We start from the raw sequence: 20,293 nt of genomic DNA on the forward strand, positions 1-20,293 counted from the left end.
CAATAATCTAAACCATTTTTTTTTTTTTTTTTTTTAGGTGCTGTTAATCCATTTTAGAATTTGAAAGGACAGAGACTGTTACAAGGGTTTCCAAAACTCTTGTCATACGTTAACACCTATCACAGTGTGATCTGCATTAAAGAATTTTCTTAGCTGTATTAAAGGATGCCACAAGCTGGGCACTACACATCATGTGAACGTTTACCACATCAACACTAAAGTAAAACACGTCGGTCTGCTCCTGCACGGTGTTCTAACTTGACTGCTTTGATTGGATTTGTGTGTTGTTGCTGGCATTTTCTCTTTTCGCTGGTGCCTATTTATTTTTTGTTGTGTGTTTTCTAACTTTAACCTTTCAAGATGATGTGTGAAGTAATGCCCACCATTAATGAGGACAACCGTCGGGGCTCCACCTACAGTTCTGATGATGCAAACTTTGAACAACTTATGGTTAACATGTTAAACGAGCGGGAACGGTTGCTGGAGACTCTGCGAGAGACTCAAGAGAGCTTGGCCACAGCACAGCTGCGCTTACGGGAACTGGGTCATGAGAAGGAGTCTCTTCAGAGGCAACTGAACATTGCCCTACCACAGGTAAGCTACACATTACTATCTTGTATAGAGAAGTCCTTCATAAAGAGGTAGTTATTTTTTTTTTCAAACAAATTTATTGTATGTAAGAGGAATTACAAATAGAATAGATTTATATTTCATTTTACAGAAAGTGAAAGAAAACAGATCGTATACAAGCATTGGAAAGTTGATTCATTATACAATCGCATATGTTCTATGAAAGACATTTTTATCCCTAAGTTATTATCTTTAAATATACTTAAGAATATGTGTTTTGTGGAATGAAAGAATTAACAATATTTGTCTTCGCTTCAAGAGGATATTGTTTGGGGAAATTAGGATACATGGGGAGATAAATATGGATAAATTGGGGTGGGGTGGAAGGTAGGATAAGGGGGATATTTTGAAAAAGATGGGATCAAATAAGATGGCTAGTTATAAGAAATACATCTCAGGGTCTTGAGAAGGGGATTGGCAGGTGTTGATTCAAGGTGACCAAATGGAATAAAATTTGGCCATGGTATCTTCTAATTGGGCTGTGTATTTTTCTTGTGTAAGAATCCAGGAAACACATTTTGTAGCTTCCCTGAAGTTTAAGAAGGAGGACTTCCAGGCCTTTGCTATAGTTTGTCTAGCTGCAATAATTATATGTTGCATAAGTCTGAATTGATTTTGGGTTAGACAGTTAGGTTTAAGAGAGAGAAGAGCATGTTGCGGGTCCATGGAATTTTGTTTGTTTAACACTTTAGAGAGGAGGTCGAAGACCCGAGACCAGAAACGGGATGCCACTGGACAAATTAGGATCCCAATTAATGGTGAACTGTTTGGTACATAACGTGTAGTATTGGTGGGAAACAGGTAATGGTAAAATTGTGGGTTCCTCCACTCACTTTCAATTGAGGATAGTATTTTAGGGCCACCTCTCAAGTAAGCATAAATGTAAAAAGGTGTAGAGAAGAAAAGAGGTTTGAGGCTCGTAATTGTAATGCAAAAAGTAAAAAGTGTATTGATTCAATGATTTCTCAATACATTGTATGACTACAGAAAATACAAACACACAGTATTTACCTCTGTCCTGGTTGTATGTCACAGGACAGGGTTTGATCATACTAAATAAAGTCCGTACTATCATACAATAGTTTGTGATATGAGAAGTTAATGATTTGACCATAAGTATTATAATCTGACGCGTTTCGCCACCATGGGCTTTCTCAGGGATAGGTGTTAGGTGCATGGTATAACGGTCTGTGTGTACATACAAAGAGAATACATATTATATAGCATATGTAGGCATAGCATGGAAAACAAACATTAAAGGAATTTCTTTTATAGAAATGCAAGATTTATTAATCGTAACGATTTTACACAATCATGCTTATTAGAGGGGTATACAAAGTATTATACACATATGTAGTTATTATAACTAGAACATAACATATGAAAGGATAGATGAATTTGGTTACTCACATACCCATCAGTAGGATATTGATCCATTTTAATGAAAATGATGTGTAGATAATAGATGTCACAGCTGAAAGGCTTGCTGTATACAGACTATAGTTAGTTCACAGCTGTAGGGGTTGCTGTATTTAGATAATTGGTAATCTTTGATTAGAAAAAGTCACAAATACTAAAAAAGTGTATACACATAGATATATATGAGTCAGGTCATGTAATGATAATGTAAATACATACCTACTTGGTACTTATGTTCTATTTACAAAAAGTGTAAATAATACCAGGGAGTTTGTTACAAAAGTGCTTGTTGTTCAATCAAAAGATGTTGAAATATATATCTTTATCCAAGTCTTAGGAGTAACTGGGGGGATGAGCCCTCAACTCCCCCATGCCTAAAAGGTGTAAGGAGATTAATTACCAAAAAGCTATTAAACATAGCATACATTGCAAGTAGAGGGAGGCAATTATTCAAAGAAGAAGAAGTCAATTAGAGCAAAAAGCTGGATGCAGCAGAGCGTGGGTCCGCGTGTGGGCAGCCAGAAGAGACTGTGTGGGAGAGAGTGCGCCTATTTGGGCACTCCAAGATGATGTGTGGGAGTGATTGACATGCTTGCGTAAGACTGTGCCGTATGTAAGTACAAGGGAGAAGTACCCTTTGAGGTCTGGAAGTATCCAAAACACTCGCAAAGAGGGAATTCTTCCTCCCTGCATGTTAAGGGTGATCCGCTCAGAATAGGCGAGTCAAACATGTGATGGCAGAAGCAGTATATAGCATATATATAGCACTGCCATATAGCAGTGTCGCCCCAGCCCTGCAACCTTCAGAGGCTGACAAGGGGATGGGTGAATGTTCCCTTAGTATGGGCGTTGAATTAAGAGTATTGCAATGTCAAAAAAAGGGGGGAACCCTCAGGTCTATACATGGTTAAATGTATATGGGTACATACAGGAAAACACAGAAAAAAAGGGGGGATTAGTTTTTCCTACATAGACATTTCTCAGTATAATACGTGCAGGTAATCTATTATTAAATCATACAGTATAACAAAAAATAGAATATATTATTACATGGGGGAGTAATATTTACAACTTCATGAGTAAAGTTAAAATATTACCATAACATCAGGCTAAATGAAAACATGCACAGGAGAGTATAGTCCCATTAGGTCCTTCTTGGTACTAAGTGACGGTAATACATTGTTGCAAACATATAGTATGGTAAAAAACCTATAATGCAATATTATAGAAAGGGAATAACAGGATGCTTTCTACTTCAAGAACCAAAGTAAATTGTTAACAGAACATCAGGTCGAATAAATAAATACACAAGAGAGTATAATGAAGAAAGACAGGAAAATTATATGTCAGGATAATAAATGGTGATGATGATGTGTTAAAGAAAGGATTTATAACTCACTGCTTTGTTTAATCCAGGTGAAAATGTAGCCTTAAGATTTACTATCCACTTCATTTCTACTTGTAGGAGTGTTTTATCAAGATCTCCTCCTCTGGTATTGAGGTGTATGTGTTCAAGGCCAAAGAATTGTAAAACATTGGGGTTATATTGATGTTTCGTGCCTACATGGTGGCATACTGGTGTGACCACTTTTCCTATTTTGATAGAATGTATGTGTTCATAAATCCTCTTTTTGAATGCTTTTAGTTTTTTCTATATAGAATGAAGCGCAGTTGCAGGTACTGATGTAGATTACTCTTTCAGTGTTACAGGCTATATAGGAATTAGGTCTATGATTCTGACCGTTTGGTAAAGTAATTATCAGAGATTCATTAATCCAGGTGCATTGTTTACAATGCCCAGATTTAAATGAACCCTTAAGAGTAGATGTATGTTTGGGAACAGATTCCGTATTTGGTTGGAAGTGGCTGGGTGAGAGTTGATCTTTGAGAGATCTAGATTTCCTATATGTATTCATGGGTCTTCTTCCCATGAATTTGCTAACTTTAGGATCTGCCAGGAGAATATGCCAGTTTTGCATGAGAGTGTTAGTGATGATCATTGAAAGTTGTGACTAATCTTACTTGACCCTTTGTGGGGGTGTTTAGTTTTGTGGGTTTGAATAGTAGATCTTCTCTTTGATATTTTAATGCTCTGTTAAGTGATTTTTTGAGTAGACTTTTCAAGTATCCTCTTAATAAAAGTCTTTCCTGTAAGAGGTTAGCTTCTTTTTTGAAATCCAAAATGCAGGTGCAATTCCTTTTATGCCTTAAGTACTGGCTGAAGGGTACTTTTCACTAGAGATTTTGGGTGCCCACTCCCAGCATTGCCTGCTGTTTGTTTCCTGGAACGGCCCAGGAACGGTAATTGCGTCTTGCTATGTTCCAAGGTGACTTTAAGGTTAAATTTATTCTTTTGGATGAAATTAAAGAAGCTGTATATTAATTGTTCTGATACTGTCAAGAAAATGATCACATCATCTAAATAACGTTTCCATGAAAGAATAAACTTGTTTTATGTTTTTGTCAGGGGGTTAGTAAAAAGGGGTTTTTCCCATTCGCCTAGATATAAGTTGGCATTCGAGGGTGCACATTTTGTTCCCATAGCTAGCCCTTGTTTTTGGAAGTAAACTTTGCCATCAAATGTAAAGGTGTTTTTATTAAAAATGTAAGTCCGTAAAGAAATTAATAAATCGTTCTGAGGTTTAGCTGAGGGGTATGCTCTCTCCTTGGGTGTGTGGGATGCTATTGTAGAGACACTGCCCATCAATGGTTACAATAATGGTATCCTGAGGGACTTTCATGTTGTGTGTAAGTTTCAAAACATTTATTGTGTCCTGTAAGTAGGATGGTAAATTGGTAACTAAAGGGCGAATATAACTGTCTATCAATTTGTTTGCATTAACAGTTTGAGCCAGTTCCTGATATTATTGGAAGTCCAGGTGGACATAGTAAGTTCTTGTGCACTTTGGGCAGTGCATAAAAGGTGGGGAGAGTAGGAAATTTAAAGAAGATCCATGATTACATATAGGAAATCTAGATTTTTCAAAGATCAACTCACCTCCAGCCACTTCCAACCAAATACGGAATCTGTTCCCAAACATACATCTACCCTCAAGGGTTCATTTAAATGTGGGCATTGTAAACACAATGCACCTGGATTAATGAATCTCTGATGAATACTTTACCAAATGGTCAAAATCATAGACCTAATTCCTATATAGACTGTAACACTGAAGGAGTAATATACATCATTACCTGCAACTGTGGTTCATTCTAAAAGAGTTCAAACTAAGAGAGTGTTAAAAAAGAGGATGAATACATACATTCTATCGAAATAGGAAAAGTGGTCACGCCAGTATGCCACCATGTAGGCACGAAATATCAATATTTTACAACCCCAATGTTTTACAATTCTTTGGCCTTGAACACATACACCCCTTGAACACATACACCCTAATACCAGAGGAGGAGATCTTGATATAAAAACTCCTACAAGTAGAAATGAAGTGGATAGTAAATCTTAAGGCTACATTTTCACCTGAATTAAATAAAGCAGTAAGTTATAAATCCTTTCTTCAACACATCATCATCACCATTCATTATCCTGACATATCATTATCCTGTCTTTCTTCATTATATAGGTAGCATTGTATTTGGTGGTATGGGCTAATTGTGCTGACTTGTAGTAATGGTGGGGTTAAGTACACTTAATCCACCCCTCTTACGAGGCTGATATAGAGTATTAGCAGCTAATCTAGGTTTTTTAGCATTCCATATGAAGTTCAGTATGTCCCTTTAAAAGTTTTTTGGAAAACACATTGAAACTCAAAATGTGTATGAAGGGTGGTTACCATGTAATCAGGTAGGGTAATGTTTTGGGCTTTAGATTTAAATTGATTTATAGAGAGACCTGAGATTTAACTAAACTTTTGGAGAATGGTGAAAAGATTGGGTAATGAGATTAAGGGATTTGTGATACTGAAAAAGGCACCATCAGTGAATGGGATTTTATGGGGAGAAAAATTTACTTTTATCCCTGTAATATCAGGACTGGATCTGATAATATGTGCAAAGGGTTCAACGGATAGAGCAAAGAGAAGTGGGATAGTAGGCAGCCCTGACGAGTACCTCTGTGGATACTAAAGGTTGGTGAGTTGTAACCTGCATATTTAACAAAAGCAGATGGTGAGTCATATACAGATTTTACCAACTAAGAAAGTAGGGACCAAATCCCCATTACCATATGTAACAGATTAGACATAAAGCTTATTTGAAAAGTATTGGTGCAATATTAGGAAACAATAGTTACTTTCAAATCATGTAGCATACCTGTAAAAATAATATATCGTCCCTCTGAATATTTAATCTTGGAGTGACTTTTAAAATTTAGAGGCCGTCTAAAGCCCACCAGTACTCCTTTCCTTTTTCTTTCGCCATTAGCCATATATATTTGAGAGAATGTATTCCCAAAATAGGTTGGACAGCAAGTTTGTGAAAAATGGAGACCTATGATATCTGAGACTTATGATATCTAAACTATCTAAAGGCTTTTGTCCTTTTTTGTGTTACATTTAGACCTTGGACATTAGGATATATGATTTGCAGAGACATGGATTAAATAAATTCAGATCGTATATAGAGACTTTTTAATTTGATATGTGGATCTATAACTATTTGTCACCAATAATGTAAAGTTAGGGAGGGATTTCTGATAGGGGGAGAACAAACAGGGGGAAAGTAAAATGGAACAATAAACTAAGTAATCGTAGAGGGGTTAAAACCCCATCAAACACATTGCGAGTTAACAACTCACACTGATCAGAGGGGAGATGCAGAGACTAGCTCAGCCAGGCAATACCTTGTATCATAACTGATGGTTATGAATACAGACTATCAAGAGAAAAACATGCTACAAATAACTACATACAATCTAGTAAGCAATAGTTAAGTAGAATCCATTGGAAACATGTCTAAATTGTGAATAGTAACAAGATGCAATATGGATTAAATGTATTACAATGTAATAAGAAACAGTTATGTAAACGTGCTGTTAGGAGGCGCTCTTTGACCCAATCCCAGGCAGTGCCCCATCGCAGGAGGGCGAGCTTTGCCTATTCCCTCCAGCGGCTGCGCTCGCAGTAGCACAGGGGTTTGAGGATTAGTGCTCTGAGGAGTGCAGCATCCTTGCTTCCCTTTAGCTGTAGTTTTCTGCTCAGCATCCTCTGCACTGGGGCTGTACAGCAGGAGTGGAATTGGAGCTGTGTTGCAGCTGATTAGCAGAATGTTTCCTGAAGCAATCCCATGCTGTCATTGGCTACTGGGGCTTTATAGCCTCTCTGCTTCTATTTTTCAGTGCCTGGTATAGCGTTAGCTGAGCTTATCTGTGCTGGAGAGATCCTTGAGTGTTTTTCTGTTGCTGACCTTTGCCTGTTCCTGACAATCTTCTTTAACTCAGCTTGGTCCGACCTTTGCCTGTGACACCGACTCTGATGGTGCCTTTTCCTTTGAACTTTGTTTGGTGGACTGATCTCCTGTGTTTGACTTAGGCTTTTTTTCAGGATTGCCTGGTGGTTTCTGTACTGTGTATCTGTGGGCTCCTTGTCTGTTTCTGGCCTATCCCCGGACACCATCCCTTGCGCACTGGGGGCAACTGAGTGCTGGGAGACGCAACCAGTTGCCCGAGGCTGAGCGGGAGCTGCTATAGGTGAAGACTGCGGCATTAGACTGGGGGACTTGTGTCTGGAGAATACTGGTACTGACCAGGGCCTTACATGTGCTGTCAGGAATGAGACCTTGAGAAAAGTAATCAAAGAAGAGTCCTGCTACGATATGATTTCATAGGATTCAAGAAGAGAGAGAGAATGCTTTGATGTCTCAGACCTCTTCTTATTAAGAGGGCGGAAAAAAGTAGAAAATAAAATACAAATGTTATAATATATTCTACCTTATCCCCCCTATATCTCCTTTTTTTTTTTTTTTTTTTTTATGGAGAGTAAGGTCTGAAGGAGATGTGTTTGAGTTGTGTGGTAAGTAATTGGTTGTTTTATATTACCATACAGAGGGACTGGTGAAGAAGAGATGTACTTGTTATGTTTTGATATTCCGAGGGTGATGTTCAGTCATAAGGACATGTTGTGATTGTGTTCCTTGGAAATTTTGGAGAGCCTGGATTGTGATTTTATGAAATTTTCATTGGTGGTCTAATATCAGGAGCTCTTCTGAAAAAGCAGTAAGGGTTAAACAGAAGAAAGATGTGTAGGTAAAGAAGGTGATAGGAGAAGAGTGTCAGAAAGATAACTTTGTATCCTTTCAGTGGGAATTAGGTCTTGTTTTCAGCACCATGAAGAAACAAGACTGATGATAAATTATTCAAAGGTGATGTTTCGAGGGGTAAAATGTGATGGTCTGGAAACATGGTGGGTGTCCATACAGGATTACTTCTCTGGGGGTGAAGTAGTTGGAGACTTTTGAGATGATATTTGAAGACCCAAAGAGTTGAGAAGATGTAAGGCTTCCTCAGCTGTGGGTGCGGAGAATTGCTTTCCTTGATATGAGAAAAGTAAACTGAAAAGAAAATCCCCTATTTATGAGGCATGTTACATAGCTACATAGTAGGTTAGGTTGAAAAAAGACATAAGTCCATCAAGTTCAACCACTAGGGAAATAAACATATGCCAGATATAAAACCCTATAAGACATAGTTGGTCCAGAGGAAGGCAAAAAGAAAACCCTGGTACAATTTGCTTCAACAGGGGAAAAAAAAATCATTCCTGATTCCATGAGGCAATCGGATGTTCCCTGGAACAACCGTCACTGTTATTTTTACTTTAAAGCCTTAATACCCAGTTATATTCTGTGCTTCTAGAAAAACATCCAGCTTTTTCCTAAAGCAATCTATAGTAGTTGCTGAAACTACTTCCTGATGGAGCCGATTCCACATGTTCACAGACCTTACAGTGAAGAAAACCTTCCTTATCCGGAGCTTAAACTTCTTTTCCTCCAGACGCAAAGAGTGCCCTCTTGTTCTTTGTAATGATCTCAAAGTGAATAATGGGGAGGAGAGTTCTCTATATGGACGGTTTACATATTTATACAGGGTGATCATATCCCCCCTTAAATGTCTCTTCTCAAGGGAGAATAGATTGGTGATGAATGTGAATGTCTAAGTTTGGTTTCATTGCTCTTCTTTTTGAGATGGTGGTAGGAGATAAGTCAGTAAATATCTGATATTTGTGACCCTGAAATATGAGTGAATGACAGGAGCTTTTGTCTCTAGCTGCCCTAAGAACCCTTTCTCTGGAGCCGGTAGTATAGCAGTTTATCTAAAACGTCTCTGGGAGGACCCTTAGGGGAACGTTGCGTTAGAGTTCTAAAAATACGTTCAATTTCTAGGCGCTCATTCGGAATCTCTGGAGCCAGTTCTTAAAATAGGGCCATCACTATTGCCTGTAAGTCAATTATATGTTCTGGGATACATCATATTTGAAGGTTTATTCTTCACATCATGGGTATAATTAAACCAATGAACTAGACATCTTGAATCCCTGACTGTATATTATTTGAGGGTTGAATGAGTGGAGGTAGAACTTCTCTTGGCCTGACACATTTCACTCTTGTCTGCTTCCTCAGGGGATTATATAGATCGTTAGTGGTTGTGTAAATGCAAAGAATACACATATAAATATATGGTATCATAAATTGGTATTACGTGTGGTGTTTAAGTAGCAGAGTATCAAAGCTGTTGTGAAAATAAGGATCAAAACCATGTTCTTTAAGTTCTTCCTATGTTAAGTATCATTTGTATAATGTCCATCTATAAGTACAGAACTTAAATGGGAAATATCCAAACATCAAAATTTTTATTGAGTACAATATGGCATAATGTACACAAATGAATAAAAATAATAATAACCATGATGAAGATAGATGCTTATTGAATATAGGTCTGATAAAATTATTTAGTTGTTATTGAGATAACTGAATAAGAGCATTATGTTATACAGATAGGTTTATATGCAGATAAGTTTTGGGTGTCTTACTCACTATTTGTTTTTTGACCCCAGAAATATATCAGGGAACGTAGGTAAGTGGTGCTTAAGTCTGAAAACACTGTTCCTAGACATAAGAAGGTTAATGTATCACTAAGTAAAAACTTAATAAGGAAAAAATACATGGTGAATTTTCATGATGGGATTAAAGCTGCGTACACACTTCCAATTTTTATCGTTGGAAATGAACGACGAACGAACGATGAACGATCGATTGGTCAAAAATCGTTCGTAAAAAAAGTAACCAACGACGCCGACGAACGAGAATAGTCGCTGGAAATGAATGACCAGACCGGCGGATCGGATTGGACGACGATCGTTTACCATCTATCGTGTGTACGGTCGTTCATTGATCGGCCATGGTCTGAGCATGCGTGATGAACGAACGTTCGTTCACTTCCTGTCGTACACGTCACTTCCTGTATCGCTCAAACGATCGCATCTATTGTGTGTACAATATCTGCGAACGATCGTGTCGTTTTCTGCATGTACAGGATCGGTGCTATACGATCGTTCGCCGATATCGTGCAGGATCGTTCGTCGTTCGTTTACCAACGATAATTATTGGAAGTGTGTACGTAGCTTAAGAAATGAAGCAGGCAAGTATCTGAACTATACAAGTGTAAATAAGAAGTGAACTTATTAAAGATAGCCATACTAAAAAAGGTATCCTGTAATTTAAATAAGTAAAAGAACATTGAGATATATTGAGATGTACTAATAAGTAAGGTGTATTACCTTTGGAGTGAGATTTCACCTAATATTGAAGTGTTATGCAGGGTTCTACAGCATGGAGGAGCTGGTGTTCAAAAAACAATCTGCCCTGAAATCATTACAAGAATATCCAAATTTGATCATTAAAACAGCCGATAATGATGCTGTCATAGATCGATCTCTGTATACTACAATGTGTCTAAATATTCTATCCAACTAAACTCAGTACTTTAATTTGTTCTTGCACAACTTGGATATTGGTGGCTCCAGCTCGGTCTGATACATTTGTTTAGAAATAGAGCCCTGGATTTATCTAAGTTAATTGTGTATCCCGAGACTGTCACATATTGCGTTAATAGTCTAATGATGGCCGGCAAACTTTGTTTAGATTTTGCTATATATAGAAGTAGATCATCCACAAAAGCAGTAATTTTACTCTGTCCTTTTGCCGTCCTATCTGAATTCCTTCAAATTCCTTTGAGATTTCCAAAAGATGTAGCAAAGGATTTAGCATGAGTTTGAATAGTATGGAGAAAAATGGACATCCTGGCGTGTCCCTTTAGTCATGGCCACCGCAGTTGGTGCAAAGTAAGAAAAGATGGTAAAAATTGCTGCAATCTGTTGGCCATTGCTTTTTCCAAAATGTTAAAGATGCAACTGACTAATGAAATTGGTCTATAAGAGGAAACTAAGGTTGGATCCCCGACCTTCCTTTGCAATAAAAATAGTATGGGCCTTATTGAAATCTGGGAATGGTGAGTTATGTGGCAATATCAAATTATAACAAATTATATCAACTTCCATTAGGAGTGCGGTAATCTCTGCACTAACCATTTTATAAAATTTTGCAGAGAAACCATCTAGGCCTGGTGTTTTTTGGTTTACCATAGTTCTGATAATTTTCTGAATTTCCTCAGCTGTTATGGGTCTGTTTAAGTCCTCCCTGTACTCTGAAGACAATATGAATAACCTGGCTTTATGCAGGAGTTCACCCAGAAGTTCCGGGCGTGAAAGTTAGGAAGTGTACAGCTGTTTATAAAAATCTTCCAATACACTAATAATCTTATCCTAGGCAGTGTGTAAAACTGTAGACTGGGGGTCTTTAACCGTAAGAATAATTTTTTTAGAATAAGGAGGTTTTGTGAGTTTCGCTAGCAGAGATCCTGCTTGATTGCCCCATCTGTAGAATTAATGTTAAAAAAAGTGGGTGTTGGTCTCCACTTTGGTGGCCACATGTGCCTTTGACTGCGGATTGCCGGGATTGTTTCAGTGCTTCAGTTCTCTGTGCCAAAAAATCCGGGTATGCTTTAATTGCTTTCTCCTGCAATTCTACGTATTAGTATTCCTGAGATCAATTCTAGAGAAGGAAGTATATGTCTTGGAATAGCATGTATAGTTCCTCTCTGTAGGACTAAGAAGTCACCATGGATCCACCAGGGAGGTCTGAGATATTAACCTCCCTAGCGGTCTAGTTCAGTCCAAATTTTCATGCAAAAAGCGGTACAATTTTTTGCATGGAAATTTATTTTTCATTGTAGGCTATAGTTCTTAGGCATAACTCACTGATATTTAATACATTTAGCAATTGTAATAATATACTGTCTGTTAAAAAAAAAAATAAAAAAAATATTTAAACGTAATATAACCATACAGTAGAAAATATAATATAATTATATATATTATATGAATATTTCATTGTATTGGACTCAACACAGCTATTTTGTATTGACTCCAATACAAAATATTTTGAATTTCCTGCCGAAATGACTCGGGAATACCGCTAGGGGGGTTAAATTGCCTAATACCCTTGGGGGTTTGTTTGCGGTCATATTAGATGTAGATAAACTATTATTGGATCCAGGGTGGCATTGAAGTTTCCCACCAAAATTAAATTTGGGTAATGCCCTTCCAGATTTTTCTGAAGTAGTTTAGTGTAAAATAGTGAGTAATTGTCAGTGGGCACATAGATAGAACACACAGAGAAAATTGTACCCACCAAATCCAAGACCACCACAGCATATCTGCTTTCCTCATCCAACTTCATTGATAAAACTTTGTAAGGAAAATTTTCATGTAATATAACTGTAACGCTTGGGGTGACAGAGCCAATAGGGGGCGCTAGGGCTTGCATGGGAGTAGTGTAAGCCCTGATAAAGGCCAAGGTGCAGAATCTAAGCAGTAACCAGGACTTCTCCAGAGCCTCTGTTGGTGACCATGTTGCCCTGCTAGTTACTGCCAGGATGTGGTCCTTGGGCACACCTGGGTGGGCAGGATGAAACCCGGTACCAAATCACAAAGCTGAAGAATAGTCAAGGAATGCCTGGGTCGAGGCAGGCAGCAAACAATAGAGATCAGGTCACAAGCCAGGGGTCAATTACCAGGGTTCCAGAAAACAGACACCTGTGACACAGGGACTACTGCGGACACAAGGAACACGGGGGACCCTAGAAGCAACAGTAGGCACAGGTGACAAGGGAATATCCACAGAAACCCTGGAACAGCACAGAGAAGTTGGCTGGAAACCAACAGACTGGACAATGAGGGGTTTACACAGGAGCTGGATTGAGGAAGCACTGAATTAGCCAACAGGTGTACAGGAACTGTCAGGCGATTCATGTTTCAGTTGTGTCAGCACTTTTTTTCGCTTTTTGAGAGCTGTTAAGTCCTGCCACATTCCAGCACAGTAAGTGCATTGCATTATGTGAAATTGTTTTGGGTTGGGGTGTTTGGGAGTCAGGAGGTTTCATGAGCATTACCAAAGAGGGGCGGCATCTTTCTGGTCCCTAGCTATTTGGGTGGGCCACAGTCCCAGCAAGCTGCAGCTTTGCCCAGAACAATGTGACTCCCAACAACACAAAACAATTCTTTATTACCAAAAATTTTCCCGAATAAAAAAACTCAAATTTCCCCGAATAAAGGAACTTAATCCCAAATACCTGAAACCTCACATTTCTATAATCCAATGAACATAGCAATAAACTCTGTAGGTTTTCCCTCCTTTTTAATTTCACCTAACTTAAGACCCACTGCCCTTGTATCCCGGACCAGAGAGCAAAGCAATAAATGTAATACCTTCAAAAAAACAACCATCAAATTCACAGTGTACAGAATAGTAAAGTGCAAATTGTCATGAGCAGTCAAACCATTACCAAGTAGGTGCTCCATCACTTGAAAAACACCAAAACAACAAAATCTTCCATTAGCATCATGACCATTTAGGGTAGACATTCCTCATTGGCGGGGGGGGGGGGGGAGTTATCCTCCTGTTGCAGAAACCTGATTGGGTCATTGAATATTTTAGTTTCGCCTGCCTAGTTTCGCCATGTCACATTCAATTTCGCCAGGTACATCAGGGCAAACCGTGTCCCCAATTCTACTAGACGGCGACAAGCAGGAAAAAATAATTTTCTTTTCTGTGCAACAACAGCAGAGAAATCCTGGAAAATGAGAATTCTCACCTCACTGACTCTCACTTCCCTCTGTAAGCTCCAAGTACCATATCTTTGTTCAACCTGTGAAAAAATTTTAGCAATGACCGGTCTCGATCTTTGACTAGTGGATACACGGTCAGGGCCAATTCTGTGTACGCTCTCAAATGTTCAAGATGTAAGGGGGAGGTCCACTGGCCAAACAGTGTAATGCAGTCTCTGTATTAAAAATGCGATCCGAAATTCATGCCTGAAAACTGAAAGAACCCAATTATCGATGGCCAGATTTTTGATTGTCAACCTGTAGTTCAACTTACTTTTTTTAATTTCATTAAGGTATAGTGGTGTCACCCGCTGCCAGCAGCTGTCCAGTTAGGGACTAATGCTGCTGCTGGTCAGCCTTCAAACGGGTTAATTTGCCATCGTATATGGGAATACAGCGCATGCGCCGTATCTCATAACTGTGGTTTAATAGCATCGCAAACTTCCACCCAAACTTCCGCCCATTACATTTGCCCTGATAGGAATGTTATATCTAATGTCAAAAGGACATTAGATTGTGAGCTCCTTTGAGGGACAGTTAGTGACACAACTATGGACTCTGTACAGCGCTGCGTAATATGATGGCGCTATATAAATACTGTATAATAATAATAATAATAATATCAATGGGGGTTAATGTAAATTGCATATCTCCAGGTGGGGATAACTTGTTGATACACTCTCTGACACCGCCTTTACCTGCCTATTTTCTGGACAGATTGTTCCGGACTGGCAGGTCCTGGGCAACTGCTAAACAATGCAGTTGTCCAAACAGGGGAGGTAGTTTGACATCCCGTACTTTAGGATGTCATTACCAATGCACCCGATTAACGGGTGCTCCCGACCCCCATGAGATGGTAGGAGGGAAGAAGGGAAAAGAAGAAGAAAAAGTAAAAGGGAAAAAGAAAAGAAATATAATAGCACGACATTTTGACATAATGACAATCACATTGCACGTTATAGTAAAATTTCATTGTCAGTATTTAAAGACATTACTGCGTATATAATTAATAAACCTACTAAATATCAATATTTGGAGTATAAGCAATGAAGTAGAAAGATATTAGGGTACATATCATAAAGTGTGACAATAAACAAATATAACTTAGAAAAATGTAAATACATGTATTTCTCACAATGTTCATGTAATGTCCTAGTAATATTCATAGTGTACTTATAAATAACATCAAGCATATATATCATACTGAAAAGATAAGGCTAGAGATAAGGTTGAAATATGTTGTGGTGAACTACTATATGGTATTCGTTCTTGCATTTAACTAGTCATATACTGATATAAGGTATAGGAATGGTTTGAATGACAGAGCATCGTTCAAGCCAGGGGGGGTCGTAGCAAGTACAAAAATCCATTTAGTTTCTAAATGTAACAATGTTTTATCAGTGTCACTGCAACAACGCTTGGGTCACACTTGTTCAAGGGCTGTGAAGGAGATACTGTTGCTATCAAAGTTATGCCATGTGCCCACATAGTGGCTGATTGGTGTTAACATTTTTCTGTAGTTATTGTGTAAATATGCTCAGAGATGCGTTTACGAAAGGCTCTTTTGGTCTTGTCAACATAATAACTTCCACATTTTTCATGTGATAAGATAGATAACTCCAGTTGATGAGCAATCAACCCGTTGTTTTATTTAATGTTAAGTGTAATTGGGGAGTAGAGCAGTTTGCTTTTTAGTTATCCAGCGGCATTGTGGACATTTTCCACATTTGTATGTGCCTAGTGGGAGTTTCAATTCTGGTGTTGTCTTGATTGAAAAAGGGGCTAGAAAACAGAGTCTTTCAATGAGGGAGACTTTCTAAAGGTAATGCTTGATAAGATTTATTTTGAGATTACATATACCTAATGTATTGACTAATACAATTTAGTTTTAATAAAAAATTATTACATTTACAATTAAATTTTGTATACAATAATACAATACAAAAGCACTAAAAATTTTATTAACGCAGATGCTCAAACTGCTGTCCATCACAATTTACACAGCTTTGAACAAATGCTTTCACGCTTCGACAAACATTTTTGCACAAGTATCTTAATGTATTAATTTTCTTGAAATGCATCTCTGATGTAATTTTTCAAATCAACAACACTTCACGGTTTTTGACTATAAACTTTGTCCTTGAGTACTCCCCAAAAGAAAAAATCGATTGAGGAAAAGTCAGGTGAACGTGCTGGCCAATCAATTAGCTGTTGCTCTAATGTTACATGCATGTTCTCACTATGCCAGTAAACACAAATACGTCTGTTAATATGACCAGATAATTTGAAAGAAGCTTCATCAATCCACACAATGTTATCTAAAATTTTTGGATTTTCTCTAATTTCGTTCAGCAAGATCTCACTAAATTGCCATTTTCTTGCATGAGTATTTAAATTACTTGCCATTATGGGTTCTCTGAATTATCTGAAAAAAAAAAGATTAAATTTAAATAAATTTAGTTGTAAAATTTATTATAATAAAACACAAACACCAAAAAATAAATCTTACACTGGGGAATGCATTTTTTGTTGAGTTAGATCTTACACTTGTTTTTTTAAAAATGTTTGGGTGTTGAATCCAGAAATGACCTCAGTTTTTTGCTATCACATCCAGTTGTTACGATACAGGGTACCCTGCATTTTTGTCAAAATTCAAACAATTTGCAAACAATGAAAAAATAATGAAATAATAACTTGAATGTACTGTTTATTTAAATTTCTTTTCTTCATACAAAGGATTTATTGTTACTCTGTGACAGTAAAACATTTGAAAATTAATTGGGTAAGCGGTTAAGGTAAATATTTACGCTTATAGCTTTTCCTGGAGTGTTCAGTGTTAGGACAATCCCGCCGGATGCTCCAACAATAGTCAGCCATCATATGTACATCCCATCTACCCTGATACCGCCCTTCCATGACCTTCAAATTATGGTGGAATTGTTCACCTTGCTCATCACTGACTGCACCAAGGTTTTCCGGTAAGTTAGAAAGATGGCTATGCAGAAAATGCACCTTGATGCTCATTTTGCAACCAAGCATTTTGTAGCTCTCCAAGAGTTTCTGGACAATTTCTGTGTAATTATTTGCTTGTGTGTTTCCAAGAAAGTCATTGATAATGGCTTTGAATGATAACCAAGCATTCTTTTTGACTTCTGACATTGTCCTGATGAAATGTTCATCTTTGATGAGCTATTATCAAACACACCGGCCTTTATTTTTTTCAAATGACAGGCTAGTAAATGCCAAAATGAGGTACTTGAAACAGTCTCCTTCAGTTGGCAAGGCTTTACCGAACTGCTTCATCAGACCCAGTTTCATGTGCAGGGGCGATAATATTCTTTTTATCAACATGTGGCTCATGTAGAATGTTTGAATTACCTGGTTTTAGGGCAGATGCTGGAGGCCAATTCCTTTCCACCCAATCCCTCTCACGAGCTCTGCTGTCCCACATGCACAGATAACAGGGATACTTGGTGTATCTGCATTGCTGACCAAGAAGGAAACATACCATTTTAGGAAAACACAGATGACCCAATTGTGTTAGTGATATTGCAACAACTCAATGGCTCTCTTTATGTCTGCATATTCTTCACAAAGAGAAACTAAATGGCCAATTGGGACTGACCCAAATATATTGCCATTGTGAAGGAGGACACACATTAAGCTACGCTTTGAGCTATCGATGAATAGTCGCCATTCAGTTGAGTTGTAGATTGGAATTCCCAGGTCCTCCATTAAACCAGGTATGTTATGGCAATACACAAAGCCACTGTCAGTTCTGAAGTACTGCAGAAATGCAATTTCTCTGGTTCAAAAGTACGATACCTTCATTTCTTTTTCAAGTTAGTTTTTCTCATGCAGTCTTGATGCTAGGAGTTCTGAAAAATTCTGGAGCTTTGAAAAATAGATCTTTTTTTAACCTTAAGCCTTTTTGGTAGAGCAGCCTAATCAAGATGATAATTTTAGCATGTTTATTATACATGCTCTAATCTCCACCTGTTTTACTGCAGGCTTTTCCATAATTTTATCTGGGGGAAAAATGTGCAGCAGTTAGTCGTGTGATTCTCTAACAAACTACATCTGATAGAAGCTCAAACATGCTTTATCTTGAGTTATACAATAACGCCACTTTGTTAGGAACTCTTAAAGACTGGTTACACGGTTTCTCTGTTTATACTAACTTGCAAAGTGACTATAATTTGCAACCATACATCTTTTCATAATGAGGTGCTGCTGGAGACAAAATCTTTGCTTGAAGAGGACCTAAACTCAAACTTTTACTTTAAATAAAAGGGTAGGCAACCCTTTTATGTTAAGTAAACATTTTATTTATTTAGTTTTTTAAACAAAAAGAGTGCAGCAGTTCCCCATTGTCTTGATCTATGCGGCCATTAGGACAGAATGGGAACGCTCTTGATCTGATCTTGGGCATGCGCAGAAGCTCTCTTATTAATGGAAGAAAAAACTGCTGATTGCACAAATGCGCAGTGAGATTGGCAATCTTATTTTCCCATCTAGGCCACCTGATCTCATGCCTACGTAGTATGAGATTGGGTGACGCAGGAAGAAGAACCTGGAAGAAGAAAAAAGATGTCAACACCTGACAATTCCTCTGCACCGGGCTGAAGACAGATACCAGGACAATGCGGGACCCAAACCAAGAATCTTCCTGATGGATCTGTGGGATTAAAGGTAAGTGTTTTTTTTTTTATTTTGGGTTTAGTTCTGTTTTAACTCTCAAAATCACTTTTCATTCTCTAGTATCAAACTGGTGTTCCCAGCCAGGCAGATTGTCAACTGACATTAAAACGTGGCATAATCATGGCATCACCTTTGTAAGCTGTCTCTGATGAACACAAACCATCTCCTAAAATTCCCCTTTACTATAGCAAACGTATTCGCACTTTACTAGACACTTTTATTATGTCTCAAAATGTATCCAAGTATTTTCTCCTTTGGATTGGTCCAGTCCTCCTACCAAGAGAGAAAAGCAATCTCTAAATATTATTCTCAGAAACCGTATTGATTTTATCCAGAGATATACTGGTCTGTACAAATGGGCAATAGCTTTTCCTACCTTGACAGTTTATAAAATATTACCAGCCTATAGATTTCTTTGCAAGACCTCTCCTTCCTCTCATTACAGGAAAAACAGCATACATTTAAACTCTGAAAGTGCAGGCTTTGGTACTTTCAGCTTCAGATAATTGTTTCAAGTACTATGGTAAATAGTTTTAGTATTCACATATTGGCCTGAATGATCCAGCAAAACTGTAACGGGATCTGGTCCAAGATTAGTACCAATTCTTCCTAATAGTTAATGAGTTTTAAGAAATACATTCCAAGATTTTGTGGATCACCCACAGGCTATGATAGTCTTTTTTCTTCCACCTTGGAGAGCTTTAATAAATCAGACCCTTGGTGTGTGTACTCATTTGCTTTATAACTATCATTGTATCCCACAATGGACAAATTTAGGTGTTGTGAGACATGATGATCACTAAGGGTGCCAAAAGCTTGGCTTTGCTGATCTCAACAGTTGAATGAAAGGCGTTACTCCAATGTTGGATATATTCGTCTCTCCCCCCTGATATTACATATTTTTCTCAAAATATTGGAACAACTTTTTGGGATGGAGTGGATAGGTGCTTCCCTGGAAAAATACACACAAACTGATCTATAATTTGGGACATGAAAACACCTTCATCTCCATGGATCTTTTCCTGATTATCTTAACCTAACCAAATATTATAATGCATTTGTTTACTGTTGTTGCACAGTCTTTGCTAAACCTGCCTTAGGTTGTAAATTGTTACTTTCTTTTTATTTCTTTACAACAATTTAACAAAGTTTCTTAGTATATGCAGCTTACTGTTAGCCTTCTAAAAAATGTTGTTGTTGAGAAAAAAAGGTAAAGAAGGGAGAAAAAATGTCTGAGGATCATTGGGTTGAAATGTTAATGAAGTTTGTTAAAGGTAAGTAATGTGTATCAATGTCCTAATCTCTCTATCCTTATGGTAATATTTCAGTAGCCACCCTGTAAGGCTCTGGTCAGCACCAGTACTCACCAG

At 37.8% G+C, this 20,293-nt stretch overlaps 1 protein-coding gene across 14 annotated transcripts in view; it reads left to right on the top strand.

The window, feature by feature from the left end:
- Positions 1 to 20,293, top strand: part of PPFIA3 (PTPRF interacting protein alpha 3) — a 511,511-nt gene that overhangs the window by 71,656 nt on the left and 419,562 nt on the right. For all 14 annotated transcript variants that reach the window (XR_011922901.1, XR_011922900.1, XR_011922902.1 and 11 more), the window contains one exon: positions 38 to 594. Coding sequence is in view for 11 of the 14 variants with exons in the window: in XM_072427377.1 (XP_072283478.1) it covers positions 361 to 594 (234 nt within the window). In the remaining 3 variants the exon portion in view is untranslated. The remainder of the gene's footprint in view (positions 1 to 37; positions 595 to 20,293) is intronic.

This window comes from Pyxicephalus adspersus, chromosome 11 (genome assembly GCF_032062135.1).
Source record: "Pyxicephalus adspersus chromosome 11, UCB_Pads_2.0, whole genome shotgun sequence".
NCBI lineage: Eukaryota > Metazoa > Chordata > Amphibia > Anura > Pyxicephalidae > Pyxicephalus > Pyxicephalus adspersus.